This window comes from Chiloscyllium plagiosum, unplaced genomic scaffold (genome assembly GCF_037043375.1).
Source record: "Chiloscyllium plagiosum isolate Xiang-an unplaced genomic scaffold, Cpla_swu_hap1 HiC_scaffold_35, whole genome shotgun sequence".
NCBI lineage: Eukaryota > Metazoa > Chordata > Chondrichthyes > Orectolobiformes > Hemiscylliidae > Chiloscyllium > Chiloscyllium plagiosum.
The window spans coordinates 33164352-33180582 of NW_028270173.1; the positions used below are offsets into that span (position 1 = coordinate 33164352).

Genomic DNA, 16231 nt, shown 5'->3' on the forward strand with positions numbered 1-16231 from the left:
AACAACACCCTAATTACCCCATAACAACACTCTCTTATTACCCACTAACAATACCCTCTAATTACCCCCAATGACACTCTCTAATTAACCCCAACAACATTCCCTCATTACCCCCAATAAAACTCTAAATACCCCCAAAATACTCTCTAATTACCCCCAACAACATTCCCTCATTACCTCCCCAACAAAACTCTCTAATTACCCCAACAACACTCTCTAATTACCCCCCAACAACACTCTCTAATTACCCCAACAACACTCTCTAACTAACCCCAAAACACACTCTAATTACCCCAACAACACTCTCTAATTACCCCCAACAACATTCTCTCATTACCCCGACACTCTCTAATTACCCCAACACTCTCTTATTACCCCCAACTACACTGTCTAATTACCCCCAACACACTCTCTAATTCCCCAACAACTCTCTAATTACCCCCCCAAAAACTCTAATTATCAATTAACGACACTGTCTATTTACTGCCCAGTAACACTCCCTAATTACCCCACAACAGCACTCTGTCACTATCCCCTAACAACACTCTCACTGCCCCCCAACAACACTCTCTAATTACCCACTAACAACACTCTAATTACCCCATAACAACACTCTCTTATTACCCACTAACAACGCCCTCTAATTACCCACTCACAACTCTCTCACTGAACTCCAACAACACTCTCTCACTACCATCCCAACAACACTCTAATTACCCCATAACATCACTCTCTAATTACCCACTAACAACTCCCTCTAATTACCCACGAACAACACTCTCTAATTATCCACTAACAACACCCTCTAATTACCCCAAACAACACTCTCTTATTACCCACTAACAACACCCTCTAATTACCCACTAACAATACTCTCTTATTACCCACTAACAACATCCTCTAATTACCCCAAATAACACTCTCTTATTACCCACTAACAACACCCTCTAATTACCCACTAACAACACCCTCTGATTACCCACTAACAACACTCTTATTGCCCCAAACAACACTCTCTTATTACCCACTAACAACACTCTCTCACTAAACCTCAACAATACTCTCTCACTACCAGCCTAACAACACTCTAATTACCCCATAACAACACTCTCTTATTACCCACTAACAACACCCTCTATATACCCACTAACAACACCTTTTAATTACCCCCAACAACACTCTTATTATCCACTAACAACACCCTCTAATTACCCACTAACAGCACTTTCTCACTAAACCCTAACAATACTCTCTCACTACCAGCCCAACAACACTCTTATTACCCACTAACAACACCCTCTAATTACCCACTAACAGCACTTTCTCACTAAACCCTAACAATACTCTCTCACTACCAGCCCAACAACACTCTAATTACCCACTAACAACACTCTTATTACCCACTAACAACACCCTCTAATTACCCACTAACAGCACTTTCTCACTAAACCCTAACAATACTCTCTCACTACCAGCCCAACAACACTCTCATTACCCCCAACAACACTCTATCATTGCCACAACAACACTTCTATTAACCCAACAACACTCTAATTGCCCCTAATGACACTCTACTTACCCCCAAACAACACTTTCTAATTACCCCCAACAACACTCTTAATTACCACCAACAACACTCTAATTGCCCTCCCAATAGCACTCTCTATTTATCCCAGTAACACTCTCTAATTACCCCCCAACACTTTCTAACTACCTTCCCAACAGCACTCTCTAATTACCCCCCAAAACACTCTCTAATTTCCCCTGATAATACTCTCTAATTACCCTCAACATCACTCTAATACCCCCCCAATGACACTGTCTAATTACCACCAACAACACTCCCTAATTATCCCCAAAACGCTCCCTCATTTCCCCCAACAACACTCTCTCAGTTCCCCCAATAATACTCTCTAATTACCCCCAACATCACTCTAAATACCCCCAACAACACTCTCCACCACAATAATATTCTCTAATTATCCCCCAACACCACTCTCCCATTTGTCCCCAACAAGGCTATCCAATTACCCCCAACAACACTTTCTAATTACCCCCGAACAACACTCTCTAATCACACCCCAACAACACTCTCTAATTCTCCCTCAGCAACACTGTCTAATTACCCTCAACAACACTTTAGTTACCCCTAATAACACTCTCTAATTATCCTTCAACCAGACACTCTCATTACCCCAACAACACACGCTAATTACCCCTAATAACACTCACTAATTACCCCCAACAAAATTCCCTCATTACCCCCCAACAACACTCTCTAATCACACCCCAACAACACTCTCTAATTACCCCCCAACAACACTCTCTAATTAACCCCAACAACACTCTCTAATTACCCCCACAACATTCTCTAATTACCCTCAACAACATTCTTTAATTACCCCTCAGCAACACTCTCAATTAACCCAAACAACATTCTTTAATTACCCCTAATAACACTCTCTAATTACCCCCACAACATTCTCTAATTACCCTCAACAACATTCTTTAATTACCCCTAATAACTCTTTCTAATTACCCTTCAACCAGACTCTCTCATTACCCCAACAACAAAACTCTAATTACCCCTAATAACACTCTCTAATTACCCCCAAATAATTCCCTCATTACTCCCCCAACAACACTCTCTAATTACCCCCAACAACACTCTCTAATTACCCCAACAACATTCCCTCATTACCCCCAATAAAACTCTCTAATTACCCCCAACAATGCGCTCTAATAACGCCCCCAACAACATTCTCTAATTGCCCCAATAACACTCTCATTGCCCCCATCAATGCTCTCTAATTACCCTCCCAACAACACTCTCTAATTACCCTCAACAATGCTCTCTAATTACCCCCTCATCAACACTCTCTACTTACCCCAATAACACTCCATCATTGCCTCCAATAACACTCTCATTATCCCAACAACACTCTGTAATTACCCCAACAACACTCTCTAATTACCCCCAATGACACTCTCATTGCCCCCAACAACTCTTTAATTACCCCAACACTCTCTCATTGCCCCCTAACAAAACTCTCTAATTACCCCCCAACACTCTCTAATTAACCCCCAACAACATTCCCTCATTACCTCCCCAACAACACTCTCTAATTAACCCCCAACAACATTCCCTCATTACCTCCCCAACAAAACTCTCTAATTACCCCAACACTCTCTAATTACCCCCCAACAACACTCTCTAATTACCCCAACAACACTCTCTAATTACCCCCCAACAACACTCTCTAATTACCCCCCAACAACATTCCCTCATTACCTCCCCAACAAAACTCTCTAATTACCCCAACAATACTCTCTAATTACCCCCAACAACATTCCCTCATTACCTCCCCAACAACACTCTCAAATTACCCCCAGCAACACTCTCTAATTCCCCCTCAACCAGACTCTCATTACCCCAACAACACATTCTAATTGCCCCACACGACACTCTCTAATTACCCCCCCAATAACAATGTCTAGTTACTTCTCTCAACAGCATTCTCTGATTACCTCCCCCAAGATCACTATCTGAAACCCCTGTTTCCTAACTGTGTTGTGGGATTAACCCCAAACCGAATTAATTCAGGCAGAGTGTGAACTCTCAGACATGCTGAAACGATGACAGATTAGGGTTAGAGTTAGGAAGTTTTGGGAGAAAATGGAAGCTGGGTGGTACTTTTTTTTTGAGAATGTTTATTAACGTGTGGAACCAGGTGAAGCAAGGAAATGGTGCAATAATTGAGGTCACACAATGGAGAAAAAAACAGTTTGAGAAAGTGAAGCAAGGGGAGATTGGTCAATCTGTGTCTGTCAACTCAACTCCATCTATCTGCCCAGCTCTCAAATGCTAGCATTAGTTATTTGTAATTTCTCAAGTTAGAGTGTGGCTTAGTTGATTCTGCGACCAAGTTCCTGAATCTAAAATGAGGAAGCTACAACACACAGGTTGACGATGGTAGGTTAGGGAACATCACTCAGAGGAATGACAGGGGAAAGGTAGTTGCTAACATAGAATCACCTGCAGTGTGGACGCAAACTGTTCGGTCCATCCCACCAAGGTGCAACCCCTCCCCTCCATTTCCCATGGCCAATCCACCCTAACGTGCACATCTTTGGATTATGAGGGAAACTGACACTGGGAGAGAACTTATAAACCCCACACCGACAGTCAGCCAAGGCTGGGATTGAACACGGCTCCCTGGCGCTGTGAGGCAGCAGTGCTAACCACTGAGCCACCATGCCACCCACCTTCGAAAGCGTGCCCCAATTGTTCCTTCCTTCGTCTGACACAATAATAAAATGGGAAAGGTGGCCAGATTGTGGTTCACAAGGGAAATTCGAGATGGTAGTAGATCCAAGAAAGCGGCATACAAATTAGCTAGAAAACATAGAGACAAGAATTCAGCAAAAGAGGAATCGATTAAGAAAGAAAAAGCCCCCCCTTGTAGCACTCTGAGAATTTAAGTGCTGACGATAAAAGGTTCTATAGATATGTGAAGGAAAAAAGACTGGTGAAGATGAATGAAGGCCCTTACAGAAGAATTTCTAATGGTGAATACATAAATGACTGACCGACTAAAGACATATTTTGGTTCTGTGGTTCACAAAGGAGGGCACAAATAGCATGCTAGAGATGTTAGTGAACACAGCTTTTAGTGACTGGGAGGAGCTGAAGTTAGAAGTACAGAAATTTCTGGAGGAACTCAACCAGCAAGACACCATCTGTGCGCAGACAGCAGAGTGTTAACTGAAGAAAGGTCACTGAAAATGATAACGCTACTTTCCTTCCACAGATGCTACCAGACCGGCTGAGTTTCTCTCGCCATTTCTGTTTTTGTTTCAGCTTCTGGCGTTTGCAGCTTTATTGTGTGAGGAAATGTGTTGGGGCAACTGATGGAATTAACCATGATTAATTCCCAGGGCTTCATAATCTACATCCCAGATGTAGTGGGGAAAGTGCTAGGGTCGCTTGTAAAAGAACTAAGAAGGGAGCATGTGGATTTGCAAAAGGGAAAGCATCGACTGGAATTCTGTGAGAATGTGACCAAAAAAAAGACCTGGATGAGGGGAAGCCAGTAGATGTGGTATATTTGAACTTTCAGGCACATGTTCCCCAGCTCTGAGGCCTGTCTCAGAGTTTGGTAATTCTGGGGCATGGCCACTGCCCTTTCAGTTGCCCTTCCAAAAAAAAACAACAGATGTGTGAATTTTTATTTATTTTTTTGTCAGCTTTTGTAGGAACGCTGTGTTTTTAACCCTCTGCCTTTCCCTGCTCCTCCTGAATGACTGAGGCCTACGCTTTCTCCTTTCCCCTCCCCCAGACTCCCAGTTCAAGAACTGAGCCCTCCTCGCTTTCTCCCTGAAACCCCCTCGAGAGAATCCCGTAGATCCCAGATTTTCACACACAGGGGTGGGGTCACCCTGGGGCACTGCGGCACAGCGGGAAAATGGTTGTGAAGCAACATCAGGGAACAAGACTTGGCAGGAGGAGGCCGTTCGGCCTATCGTGCTTGTGCCTTTGAAAGAGCCGTCCCATTGGTCTCACTCCCGTTGCGTTTTTGTTTATAGCGATGCATCAACGATGGTGCTAAGTCGGGGCACGGCAACTGGAAGGTGCCGTATTTTGTTTCTCAACCTCGCGTCGACGCTGAAGGAGACCCTGGTTGATTTCCGACCAAACTCTGCGAACCAGTGTTTGTCCCATATCCCGGAACACGTTTGGTCTCCAAAAATCATAGAAACATGGAAATTAGGAACAGGATCCACCAGTCAATATTCAAATACCTCCACGGAGGCCAGCACTCAGTGACCCTTTAGTTTTATTTGACTTGAACACTGCCTCATTCAGAGTCAGGTACGAGAGTGTCACTATACCTTTTTTTTAATGTCAGCCAGAGCTCCCTGATTGGACTGGATTAACAGCCCCAATCAGGGAACTTTCACTCTGTGAGGTCGACCCGGCTGATCGCGTTACAATCACTAACAATATGATTATGGCGGACCCACTACCTCAGTGCTCGCTACCTTTCAAATCTGAAAAAAAAAGAATCTATTTCTCTCCTACTCAATCACCGACTTGAAGTGCACAGGTGACCCCAGCATCAACAGGTATTTCTTAGTGGAAGGCGTTTCATAGAACCCCAACAGTGTGGAGTCAGGCCATTTGGCCCATCGACTCCACACCGGCCCTCCGAAGAACATCTTCACCCAGACCTGCCCACGTGCCTCTCTCTCCCTGCATTTCCCATGGCTAACCCGCCCAACCTGCACACCATGGGGCATTTTGCCATGGCCAATCTATCCGTCCCTGAACACTGTGGGTAATATAGCATGGCCAATCCACTCTAATCTTTTGACTCTGGGAGGAAACCCACACTGACGCCGGGAGAGTGGGCAAACTCCATAGAGACAGTTGCCTGAGGGTGGAATCGAACCTGGCTTCCTGGTGCTATGAGGCAGCGGTGTTAACCACTGGGCCACTGTGCCACCCTTTCAGGCTTTTCCCAGCCTTTGTGTGGAGAAGTGGTTCGGAATTTTTCTCCCACCCTTAGACCGTGACCCACCTTTCCTCAGTTTGAGAGTTAGGTGGAACTAGCTCCTCTCCATCTGCATCGCTGGTTTCGGATGCTCCCGCTGATATGTGTACGGGTCGGTATTTACCCGTGTCCCAGTGATGAATGTTTCCGATTGACAGTTCAAGACCAGCAGGTCCACGAGCTGACCCAGACTGAGGAGACTGGGACCAAGCCTCAGCAGAAAGATGAAACAGTCGATATCCTGACCTTCACGGCAGATGTGACGGCTGCGCAGCTGACTATGATCGATGCGGTGAGTCCTAAATCTTGATTCACTCTGTCAACCCCATTATCCGATAATCAGGCAACGCAGGCAGGTGGCCAGTAGGCCAGGCTAGTACCGACACACAAAGAGAGAGAGAGACGGAGGCAGAGAGAGAGAAGGAGAGAGACGGCGGGGGGGGGGGAGAGAGAGAGGTCAGGGGAGAGAGAGAGAGAGACAGAGATAGAGAGAGAGAGGGGGAGTTGGAGACAATGGGGGAATGCAGACAGAGAGAGAGAGAGAGGAAGGGGAGAGGGAGACAGAGAGAGAGAGGCAGGGAGACGGGGAGGAGAGAGAGAAGTGGGGGAGAGAGACAGAGGGAGAGACGGAGATAGGTAGAGAAAGAGAGAGACAAAGAGGGAGATAGAGACAGAGAGAGGGGGGGGGAAGAGAGGGGGGGAGATAGAGAGGGAGACAGAGAGAGAGATAGAGATAGAGAGAGAAGGAGAGGGACGGGGACAGAGAGAGAGGGGGAGAGAGAGAGACAAAGAGAGAGAGAGGGAGATAGATAGATGGATGGATGGATAGATAGATCGCTCAGTGTACAAAAGAGAGTTCCCAGAATAGTTCCAGAGGTGAGGGACTTTAACTCCAGACAGAGGCTGGAGAAGCTGGGGGTTATGTAAGGGTTGTTGAGCGGTTACAACATTCTGATGGGTTGAATCAAGTTGCTAAAGAAATCCTCTTGCCATTATCTAAAGAGACCAGGGACGAGTCAACACAGATTTAATCTTTTGGTGGCAAGGGGATGGATAAGGGGATGCGAGATTTAACCATTCTATACAGCAAAGTGGTAATGAATGTTGTAACCCACGGACTGATTTGTGTTTGGAACGGACTTCCAGAGAAAGTGGTGGATATACTTAAGGATACAGTGTTTGACAGACATTTAGATAGGTCCATGAATAGGAAAGGTTGGGAGGAATATGGGCCAGGAGCAGGCAGGTGGGAATAGTTTAGTTTGGGATTATGGTCAGCATGAACGAAGGGTCTGTTCCGTGACTCTATTAGCACACTGCCTGTGAAAGGTGATGGAAGTAGAGACAGTAACGGATTCCAAAAGGGAATTGGGTGGGTGTTTGAGAATCCCGGATAGGATGGGGGGAAATGGGACTGACTGAATGCTCTAGGAGAAGCAATGAATTTTAATGGGCGTGACCTCCTACCTTCCAGGTTCTCATGGAGTCAGGCGAAGACAGGAGATCTTTAGCACTGACAGGAGGGTCCCCTTCCCGACGTTCCCACCTCCCATTCCTGCTTCCGACAATTGCTTTCCAGCACGCCAGCTCCCGTACCCAACTCTGTCAGGGAGGTGGTCATTTGAAAGGCACCTCCTACTCCATTTTGATAGATCTGGACCCTTTCAGTTCTGAGACGTAGCTTACAATACCTGAACGGATTAGATTAGATTTGTTTCCCTACAGTGTGGAAACAGGCCCTTTGGCCCAACAAGTCCACACTGACCCTCCGAAGAGCAACCCACCTCCCTCTGACTAATGTACCTAACACTACGGGTAATTTCCCATGGCCAATTCACCTGACCCGCACATCTTTGGACTGTGGGAGGAAACCCATGCAGACACGGGGCGAATGTGCAAACGCCACACAGACAGTCACCCGAGGCTGGAATTGAACCCAGGTCCCTGGTGCTGTGAGGCAGCAGTGCTAACCACTGAGCCACCGTGCTGTCCCAATGGTGTTGAGAATCGTGGTTATGTAGTCTGGATTCAAAACTGAAACAGCCATTTAACATTCCTTTTGGAATACGAAAGCCCCTGTTACCGTGGCCTAACATCAAATTCAGCCATTCTTCGAGTTAAAAGACAAAAAGCTAATGCTCGATTCGCCCCTCTCAATGTTGTATGAATAGACAAACAGGCAGTGAAAAAGGCGGTTCAAAAAAAAATGTCAGCTTAAGTGATATCCTCTGAACTATGTAAACATTGGCTGCTGAGAGTCAGATGCATTCACAGTTCTTGGACTTTTTTAATGGGAGCGTCTGCCAAATTATCAAGAGAAACATTTGGAACAGATGGACAGACATATGCTTCTGTTTTTCAACAGTTTAGCTGAGACCTGTGCACTGATTAAAAAAAGGCATCAACCCCCTCTCCATTTTTCTCCTTCAACACTTGGAAACTAATCCAGGAATTGCTGTGTTTTCTGAGGTCCGTGAGTTACGACAGTTTCGGTGCTGCACCCGTTGCATGCAGCCTGCATAGATCGGTGGAGAGGTTTCTCTAAGTTCAGCTGTTGCTGCAGTCAATGAGTTTCTGCTCTTAGACAACTACAGCTGCTTGTGCTCTAGGAGATCTCTTTTCACGGGGTACACTCATTATGAGAAAGTGGGGGTTCGATTTAACTCATCCTGGCCATTACAGGCCTGAGGCGATGGGAGGGAGGATGCCTAAATTGGAGGCTGAGGTGTGACCTTGCAGAGGTTTATAAAATCATGAGGGACATGGATAGGGTAAATCGACAAGGTCTTTTCCCTGGGATGGTGGAGTCCGGAACTAGAGGGCATAGGTTCAGGGTGAGAGAGGAAGGTTATAAAAGGGACCTAAAGGACAACTGTTTACACAGCGGGTGGTGCGTGTATGGAATGAGCTGCCAGAGGAAGTGGTGGAGGCTGGTCCAATTACAACATTTAAAAGGCATCTGGATGGGTATATGAATAGGAAGGGTTTGGAGGTAGATGGGCCAAGTGCTGGCAAATGGGACTAGATTATGTTAAGGATATCTGGTCGGCATGGATGGGTTGGTCTGTTTCCATGCTGAATGTCGCTATGACTCTATGACATTGCCCTGATTTTACTCCCAGTGATGTCATGGAGTCGTACAGCACAGAAACACACCCTTCGGTCCAATTCGTCCGTGCTGACTAGATATCCCAAATTAATCTCGGTCCCATTTGCCAGCATTAGGCCCATATCCCTCCAAACCCTTCCTATTCATACCCATCCAGATGCCTTTTAAATGCTGTAATTGTACTAGCCTCCACCACTTCCTCTGGAAACTTGTTCCACGCACGCACCACCCTCTGCGTGAAAAAGTTGACCCTCAGGTCCCTTTTAAATCTACCCCCTTTCACCCTACACCTCTAGTTTTGGTCTCCCACACTTCAGGGAAAAGGCCTTGATGAGCTGTCAAACATGCACCACCAGGGGGAGACTCCAGCCCAGCCAGTGAGGTTAAAACCAGCCCGGAACTGGAGTTCCTCCCTCTAGTGGAGGGGGTGAGAGTTGGTAGGAGTTGACCCCTCACTCTGTTGGTGTCAGGACGAGACTCTGTGTGAATCACTACCATCATTTCACCTGCAGCGAGGTACCCAGTACCTGAACTTGCTCATCTGAAGCAGTGAGTCATAAAGTGTGACTGCCGCACTGTACTGGCACTGGGCTGAAATCTGCAATTAAAAGCAACCCAGCTGCATCGAGAGAGAGAAAGAGAAATCACAACTATCATTAGGCCACTGTTGGAATATTGTGTACAATTCCGATCTCCTTCCTATCGGAAAGATGTTGTGAAACTTGAAAGGGTTCAGAAAAGATTTACAAGGATGTTGCCAGGGTTGGAGGATTTGAGCTACAGGGAGAGGCTGAACAGGCTGGGGCTGTTTTCCCTGGAGCGTCGGAGGCTGAGGGGTGACCTTATAGAGGTTAACAAAACCATGAGGGGCATGGATAGGATAAGTAGACAAGGTCTTTCCCTGAGGTGGGGGAGTCCAGAATAGAGGGCATAGGTTTAGGGTGAGAGGGGAAAGATTTAAAAGGGACCTAAGGGGCAACTTTTTCACACAGAGGGTGGTACGTGTATGGAATGAGCTGCCAGAGGAAGTGGTGGAGGCTGGTACAATTACACCATATAAAAGGCATTTGGATGGGTAATTGAATAGGACGGGTTTAGAGGGATGTGGGCCAAATGCTGGGAAATGAAATGAGATTTAGGATATCTGGTCGGCATGGACGAGTTGGACCGAAGGGTCTGTTTCTGTGCATCTCATGACTCTGTGAGTCCAGAGTATGAGCTGGGTGTTGACGGAACTTTCAATCTCCTCCAGTGTTTATTTTCCACATGTTTCACCTCCTGCCTCCCCTGACCCGAAGCCACAAACGCAGCGTTCTGTTCCTTAGTCCTCCAAATGTTTATCCAGCGTCTTTTCCAAGACTATCATTTCACCCACTCCCTGTTCTCGTGAAAAACAAACAGAAAATGTAGGCGGTGCTCTGCGGCTCTGGCAGCCATCTATGGGCAGAGAAATGAAATTCAGGTTTCAAGTCTGGTATGACTCATGTCTTCACAAATCCAGACTCTCAGCACTCTCCGGCTAATGACACTTCCTCCCGAGATCTCCTTTTTTGATTTATCAGTGACCATCTTACGAGCGTGGACCCTAGTTGTGGTCTGCCATGATTGTATAGAACGGCGAAGCAGGTTCAAATGGCTAAATGGCCTGATCCTCCTCCTGTTGTGTGTCTGCCTCAAGATTAATCCCACTGAATCCTCAAAGACCTCAGGCAGACCAGCCCCCGGCCTACTCACGGGCTGATCCTGCACAGTCTTTCTTGCTAAGTATTGACGACGGCAAGAGAGAGGCTTGGGACGGTGGCAGGAGCATGTCTGATTAAAAAAGGTCTCCTTCACGAGACAGAAATCCACCTCGGATGCGCTCAGAACTGATGGCCATGGAAGGCAGGGTACAACAATATCCTGCCCTGAGCCAATTGTCATGTCTGTTAGCACAGCTGCCCCCATGTTGTTTATTTCCCGTTCAAGCACAAGTCTTCAAAGCAAATGGACGATGGACACAAGATACGGTGTTGGTATTTGGCTTCTGTTGTCCAGTGGGGACAGGAAGGTGGCGATTGTGGGGAGTTAAAGGGTGAGGGGGCGCGGGTTGATGAAGAGGGGGTCAGATGCCTGCTTGCCATTCCAGCGTGGGTCTTGCTGGGTGGGTTAGCTTCAAATCAGGACATGAGGATGGGAACATTAATCATTTCAGGGCAGAGTGTTAGATGTTGTTTTTTCACACCAGATAGCGCTGTAAGGAGTTGGCATGTGTGGAATTTATAATGCTTTAAACGTAGAGTGCAGATTTGGCTCATGTGGAGTGCAGGACATGATATTATTGGTTTGGATGATAATTTTTGAAAGGGCAGGGCAGTGGAACTAATGGGACAGATGTTTGGCTGTGTTGGCACAGCAGTGATGGGCAGAATAGTCCTCAGTTTGCTATTATGTTTCAATCCAATTAACATCCTGTTCCACATTTACATTCCTGATCTCTCCCCGTCTCACATTTATGTTTCTGATCTCTCCCCTGTCCCACATTTACATTCCTGATCTCTCCCCAGTCCCATATTTACGTTCCTGATCTCCCTGTCCCACATTTACGTCCCTGATCTCTCCTGTCCCACATTTACGTTCCTGCTCTACTATCTCATGTTTATTCGTGGTCTCTCCTCTCACTTACATTCCAGGTCCCTGCTATCCAACCTTTACATTTCTAGGCCCTCCTATCTCACGTGTTCCTGGCCTCTCCTGTCCCGGATTTATGTTCTGATTGCTCCTGTCTTGTAATCATGTTCCTGATCTCTCCTTGCCCAGCGGAGATCACTCGATGTGTGGTTAAACTACTTGTTGCTTGTTCCCCACCCCAACCAGGAGCTCTTCATGAAGGTAGTGCCCTACCACTGCCTGGGCTCGATCTGGTCTCAGCGCGATAAGAAAGGGAAGGAGAACATGGCTGCTACCATCTGGGCCACTGTCCGGCAGTTCAACAAACTCGCCAACTGCGTGATCAGCTCCTGCCTCACCAACACCAAACTCCGGCCGCAGCAGCGTGCCCGCATCCTGGAGAAATGGATCCGTGTCGCAGAGGTAAGTTCATACCATAGCCCCCTCTAACCGTGGGGTCGCCAGTTCCCCCAGTGCTCCGTATGTCTGCTCACGCCAGTGCAGTAACTCAGTAACTATTGCGTTAACAGGTCATCACCTTTTGATCTTTATTCATTCACGGGATGTGAGTGTTACTGCCTAGTCTGACCGTTATTACCCATCCCTTATCGGCCAGAGGGGCAGTTTAGTGTCAACCACACTGCTGAGGGTCTGGAGTCACATGTAGGCCAGACCAGGTAAGGATGGCAGTTCCTTCCCTCAAGGACATCAGGGAACCAGCTGGTTTTCAGATCCCAAGCTCATCATCGCTCCAGATTCTTAACAAATTCCAGTTCCGCCCATCTGCAGTGCTGGGATTCGAACCTGAGTCTCCAGAATATTAGTCAAAAAGTGCTGCGCTAGAAAAGCGCAGCAGGTCAGGCAGCATCCGAGGGGCAGGAGAGTTGATCTTTCGGGCATAAGCCCTTCATCAGGAATTTCCAGCGCCACACTTTTTGACTCTGATCTGCAGTCCTCACTTTCTCCAGAACATTACCTGCATCTCTCGGTTAATAGGACACTTTCCACATTCCCGAAGAAGGGCTCATGCCCGAAACGTCGATTCTCCTGCTCCCTGGATGCTGCCTGACCCGCTGCGCTTTTCCGGCAACACATTTTCAGCTCTCTCGGTTAATAGCTCTAACGATCACACAGTCAGACCATTGCCTCCGCTAGCACCTTCCCTGCGATGGATGTAATCCTGAACACTCACAATTGTCCCCCATTGTCAAGGGGATCCCTGCAATCTCAGTAGCAGCCTGAGGTCAGCGGGAGAATTTCGCCAAGATTGGGAATACGAAAGCGTTTGAATTGTTCCCAGGACGGTCATTTCCCTGCTTTGGTTCACTGCTGTGTTTGGGGGTTATGGGGGAAGGTGGTCGAGGCTGTCTGCGCTGAGCGTTATCGGTGGGAATCCGTCTGAAACTGACTCCGTTTTTTTTCCCGTTCCTCCCCATTGTGTTTGTCTCCAGGAGTGCCGGGCTTTGAAGAACTTCTCCTCACTCTACGCCATCATTTCCGCCCTCCAGTCGAACCCGGTCCACAGACTGAAGAAAACGTGGGAGGAGATTCCCAGGTATGTGCGGCGGAGGGGGAGATGGGATCCCAGTACTGGGTCGACGTTCCCGGAGTGGACCGCGTGCCCGGTCGGCGGGGGGAGGCGGGGGTGATGTTAGTGTCTCGGCATCGGAGCAATGATCCCAGATCCCGAGGGACGGTGTAAATTGGGACCGGGCTTCCAGTTTGGAAGTTCCAGGAATCATCTGGCCAGTACTGGAGCAAAATTTCCAGATTCCCAGGAATCTCACTGTCCGCCCCCTGGCCGGGATTCCGAAGAATACTGCGAGTCAGGAGCAATGTTTCGCGTTCCCAGATTCTCGGGTATAATGCACTGTTAGGGTCAGTAACTCGTTATGGCCATGGCGTTCCCCAATCTCCAGTGCAATGTGAAGTTGACATGATGCTCCGATATTGTTCCTGTAGTATGGAGGACTGCATTTTTGCATTTCTCAGTGATGGAGCTCTGTTCCCAGATTCTCATTTGGAGAGGGGACACTTCTGCAGACTCCAACTGACAGTTGGCAGCTTAGATTTCCCAAGAGACACCTCACGGGCAGACAGTGTCACGATAAATTGGATCCGTTTACATTTCCAGTCCTGAGACGAGGATCAAAGTTATCACTCTCTAATTAGTACGCCTTGCGTTGCCTCCATTTCCAGAGAAATCTTCCGGAGTTACAATGAACTGTCAGAGATCTTTTCGGAGGAGAATAATTATTCCCAAAGCCGGGAGCTGCTGATCAGGGTAAGGAATTCGGATTTGGACCTGGAAGGTACATCTCTCTCTACTCAATATTAGTGTGCAGCTAGATAATGACACACCAACGGGAAGCTTGAGGTGACACGTGTCACAAAACCTGTCCCTTTTCTCTAAAAGCAGCTCCTTTTCTCAAGAATTCTGTGTCCTTGGTTTTTCTCAGAGCGGTCGTAGACAGCTCCTGCTTCTGATTAGACTGGTTTGGTCGAGAGATTAAAGGGTAATGAGAGGCCTTTTTTGTTAATATGTGAACAGATGAGACTTCAGACCAAAGTGGTCATGTTTTAGAAGTGACCTGTATAATGAAAGGGGAGTGGTCAGATGTCTCGCTGAGCAGGTCAGTCCAGAACTAGTTAGGAGTTCAGCAGTGAACTGTGTGGAAACAGACTGCAAAACTCTCTCTCTCTCTCTCTCTCTCTCCTTCTGACCTTCTAACTTCAACCTGTAAGCGTTTGTTCCCTGTTTTTTAAGGGGGTTTACTTATTGGGATTGTTGTGTATATTCAGAACAGCATAGTTAAGTCTAGTTTGGATAGACTGAGTTCTGTAGGGGTTCTTTAATCTGTTCTTTGTGTTTTGTTGTGTAATTTAGTGAATGCATTTTTGTCTGTTTTAAAACCTGGTAGTCAATCTCGCTAACTTACTCTGTGCAGTTTTCACTGTACACTTACCAAAGCAAATTGGAACGTTATGGTCTGGGTTGCCTGCTTCAGAATGTTCTGAGTGGTTTAACCTGGTCCCTAACACATATACCCATAGGTTATACACAATAAATGGCAGGTCCAAATGGTTACTTTTGAATAGATTGATTGCCGCGATGGCAGTGGACAGGTTGAGTTAGTTAGGATTGCATTCACTGGCGTGGATAAGGGAGAGTCTGGTCAACAGCTAGAAAATTCGAACCAGACGGGACAGGGTAGATGCAGGAAGGAGATGTCCCCAGTGGCTGGGGCAGTCCAGACCCAGGGGTGACAGTCTGAGGATATGGAGTGGACCATTTAGGACTGAGATCAGGAGAAATTTATTGTTAACTCGCAGAGTGGTGAGCCAGGCAAAGCAGGCAAGACCAGAATTCTGCATATTTTCGAGACTGAGTTGGATATAGAATTTGACTAAAGGGGATGGGGGGACAAGGATAATCGAATGATGAGGCACGATCATCACGAGTGGCGAAGCAGACCCGAAGGGCCGAATGGCCTACTCTTGTCCTTATTTTCTGTTTCTGTGTTGCTATGTCTTAGTTTTGAATGGGGCTACTGTTGACATTACTTGGGCTCCATTGATTCTCCTGAAGCCACGCGCTGTCTGTGGGTTGATTGTTCCAAGTTAGCTTTCGGAAGGAGCAGATGTATCTGTTCCAGCTCTCATAAGGTCCTGGGATGTCTGACTAAATGCAGTTTTCCTGATTGCGATCCTGCAATGAACCTTCATGTTATCTGAGAACAGGACCCCTTCGGAAACTGCTGTAAACAATCGCTACTCTGTACCACATACTGGGGAGGGAGGGTGGGGGTCATAGAACCCATACAGTGTGGGAGGAGGCCATTCGGCCCATCGAGTCTGAACAGACCTGCCGAAGAGCATCCCATCCCTGTAACCCCACATTTCCCAAGGCAAGCCCACC

The 16231-nt window shown here is 47.2% G+C and overlaps 1 protein-coding gene across 5 annotated transcripts in view; it reads left to right on the forward strand.

The window, feature by feature from the left end:
- LOC122541250 (ral guanine nucleotide dissociation stimulator-like) overlaps nucleotides 1–16231 on the forward strand; it is a 217338-nt gene that overhangs the window by 161122 nt on the left and 39985 nt on the right. For all 5 annotated transcript variants that reach the window (XM_087979491.1, XM_087979488.1, XM_087979490.1 and 2 more), the window contains exons 6-9: nucleotides 6713–6846; nucleotides 12520–12735; nucleotides 13764–13867; nucleotides 14512–14596. In XM_087979491.1, coding sequence (XP_087835617.1) covers nucleotides 6713–6846; nucleotides 12520–12735; nucleotides 13764–13867; nucleotides 14512–14596 — 539 coding nt within the window. The remainder of the gene's footprint in view (nucleotides 1–6712; nucleotides 6847–12519; nucleotides 12736–13763; nucleotides 13868–14511; nucleotides 14597–16231) is intronic.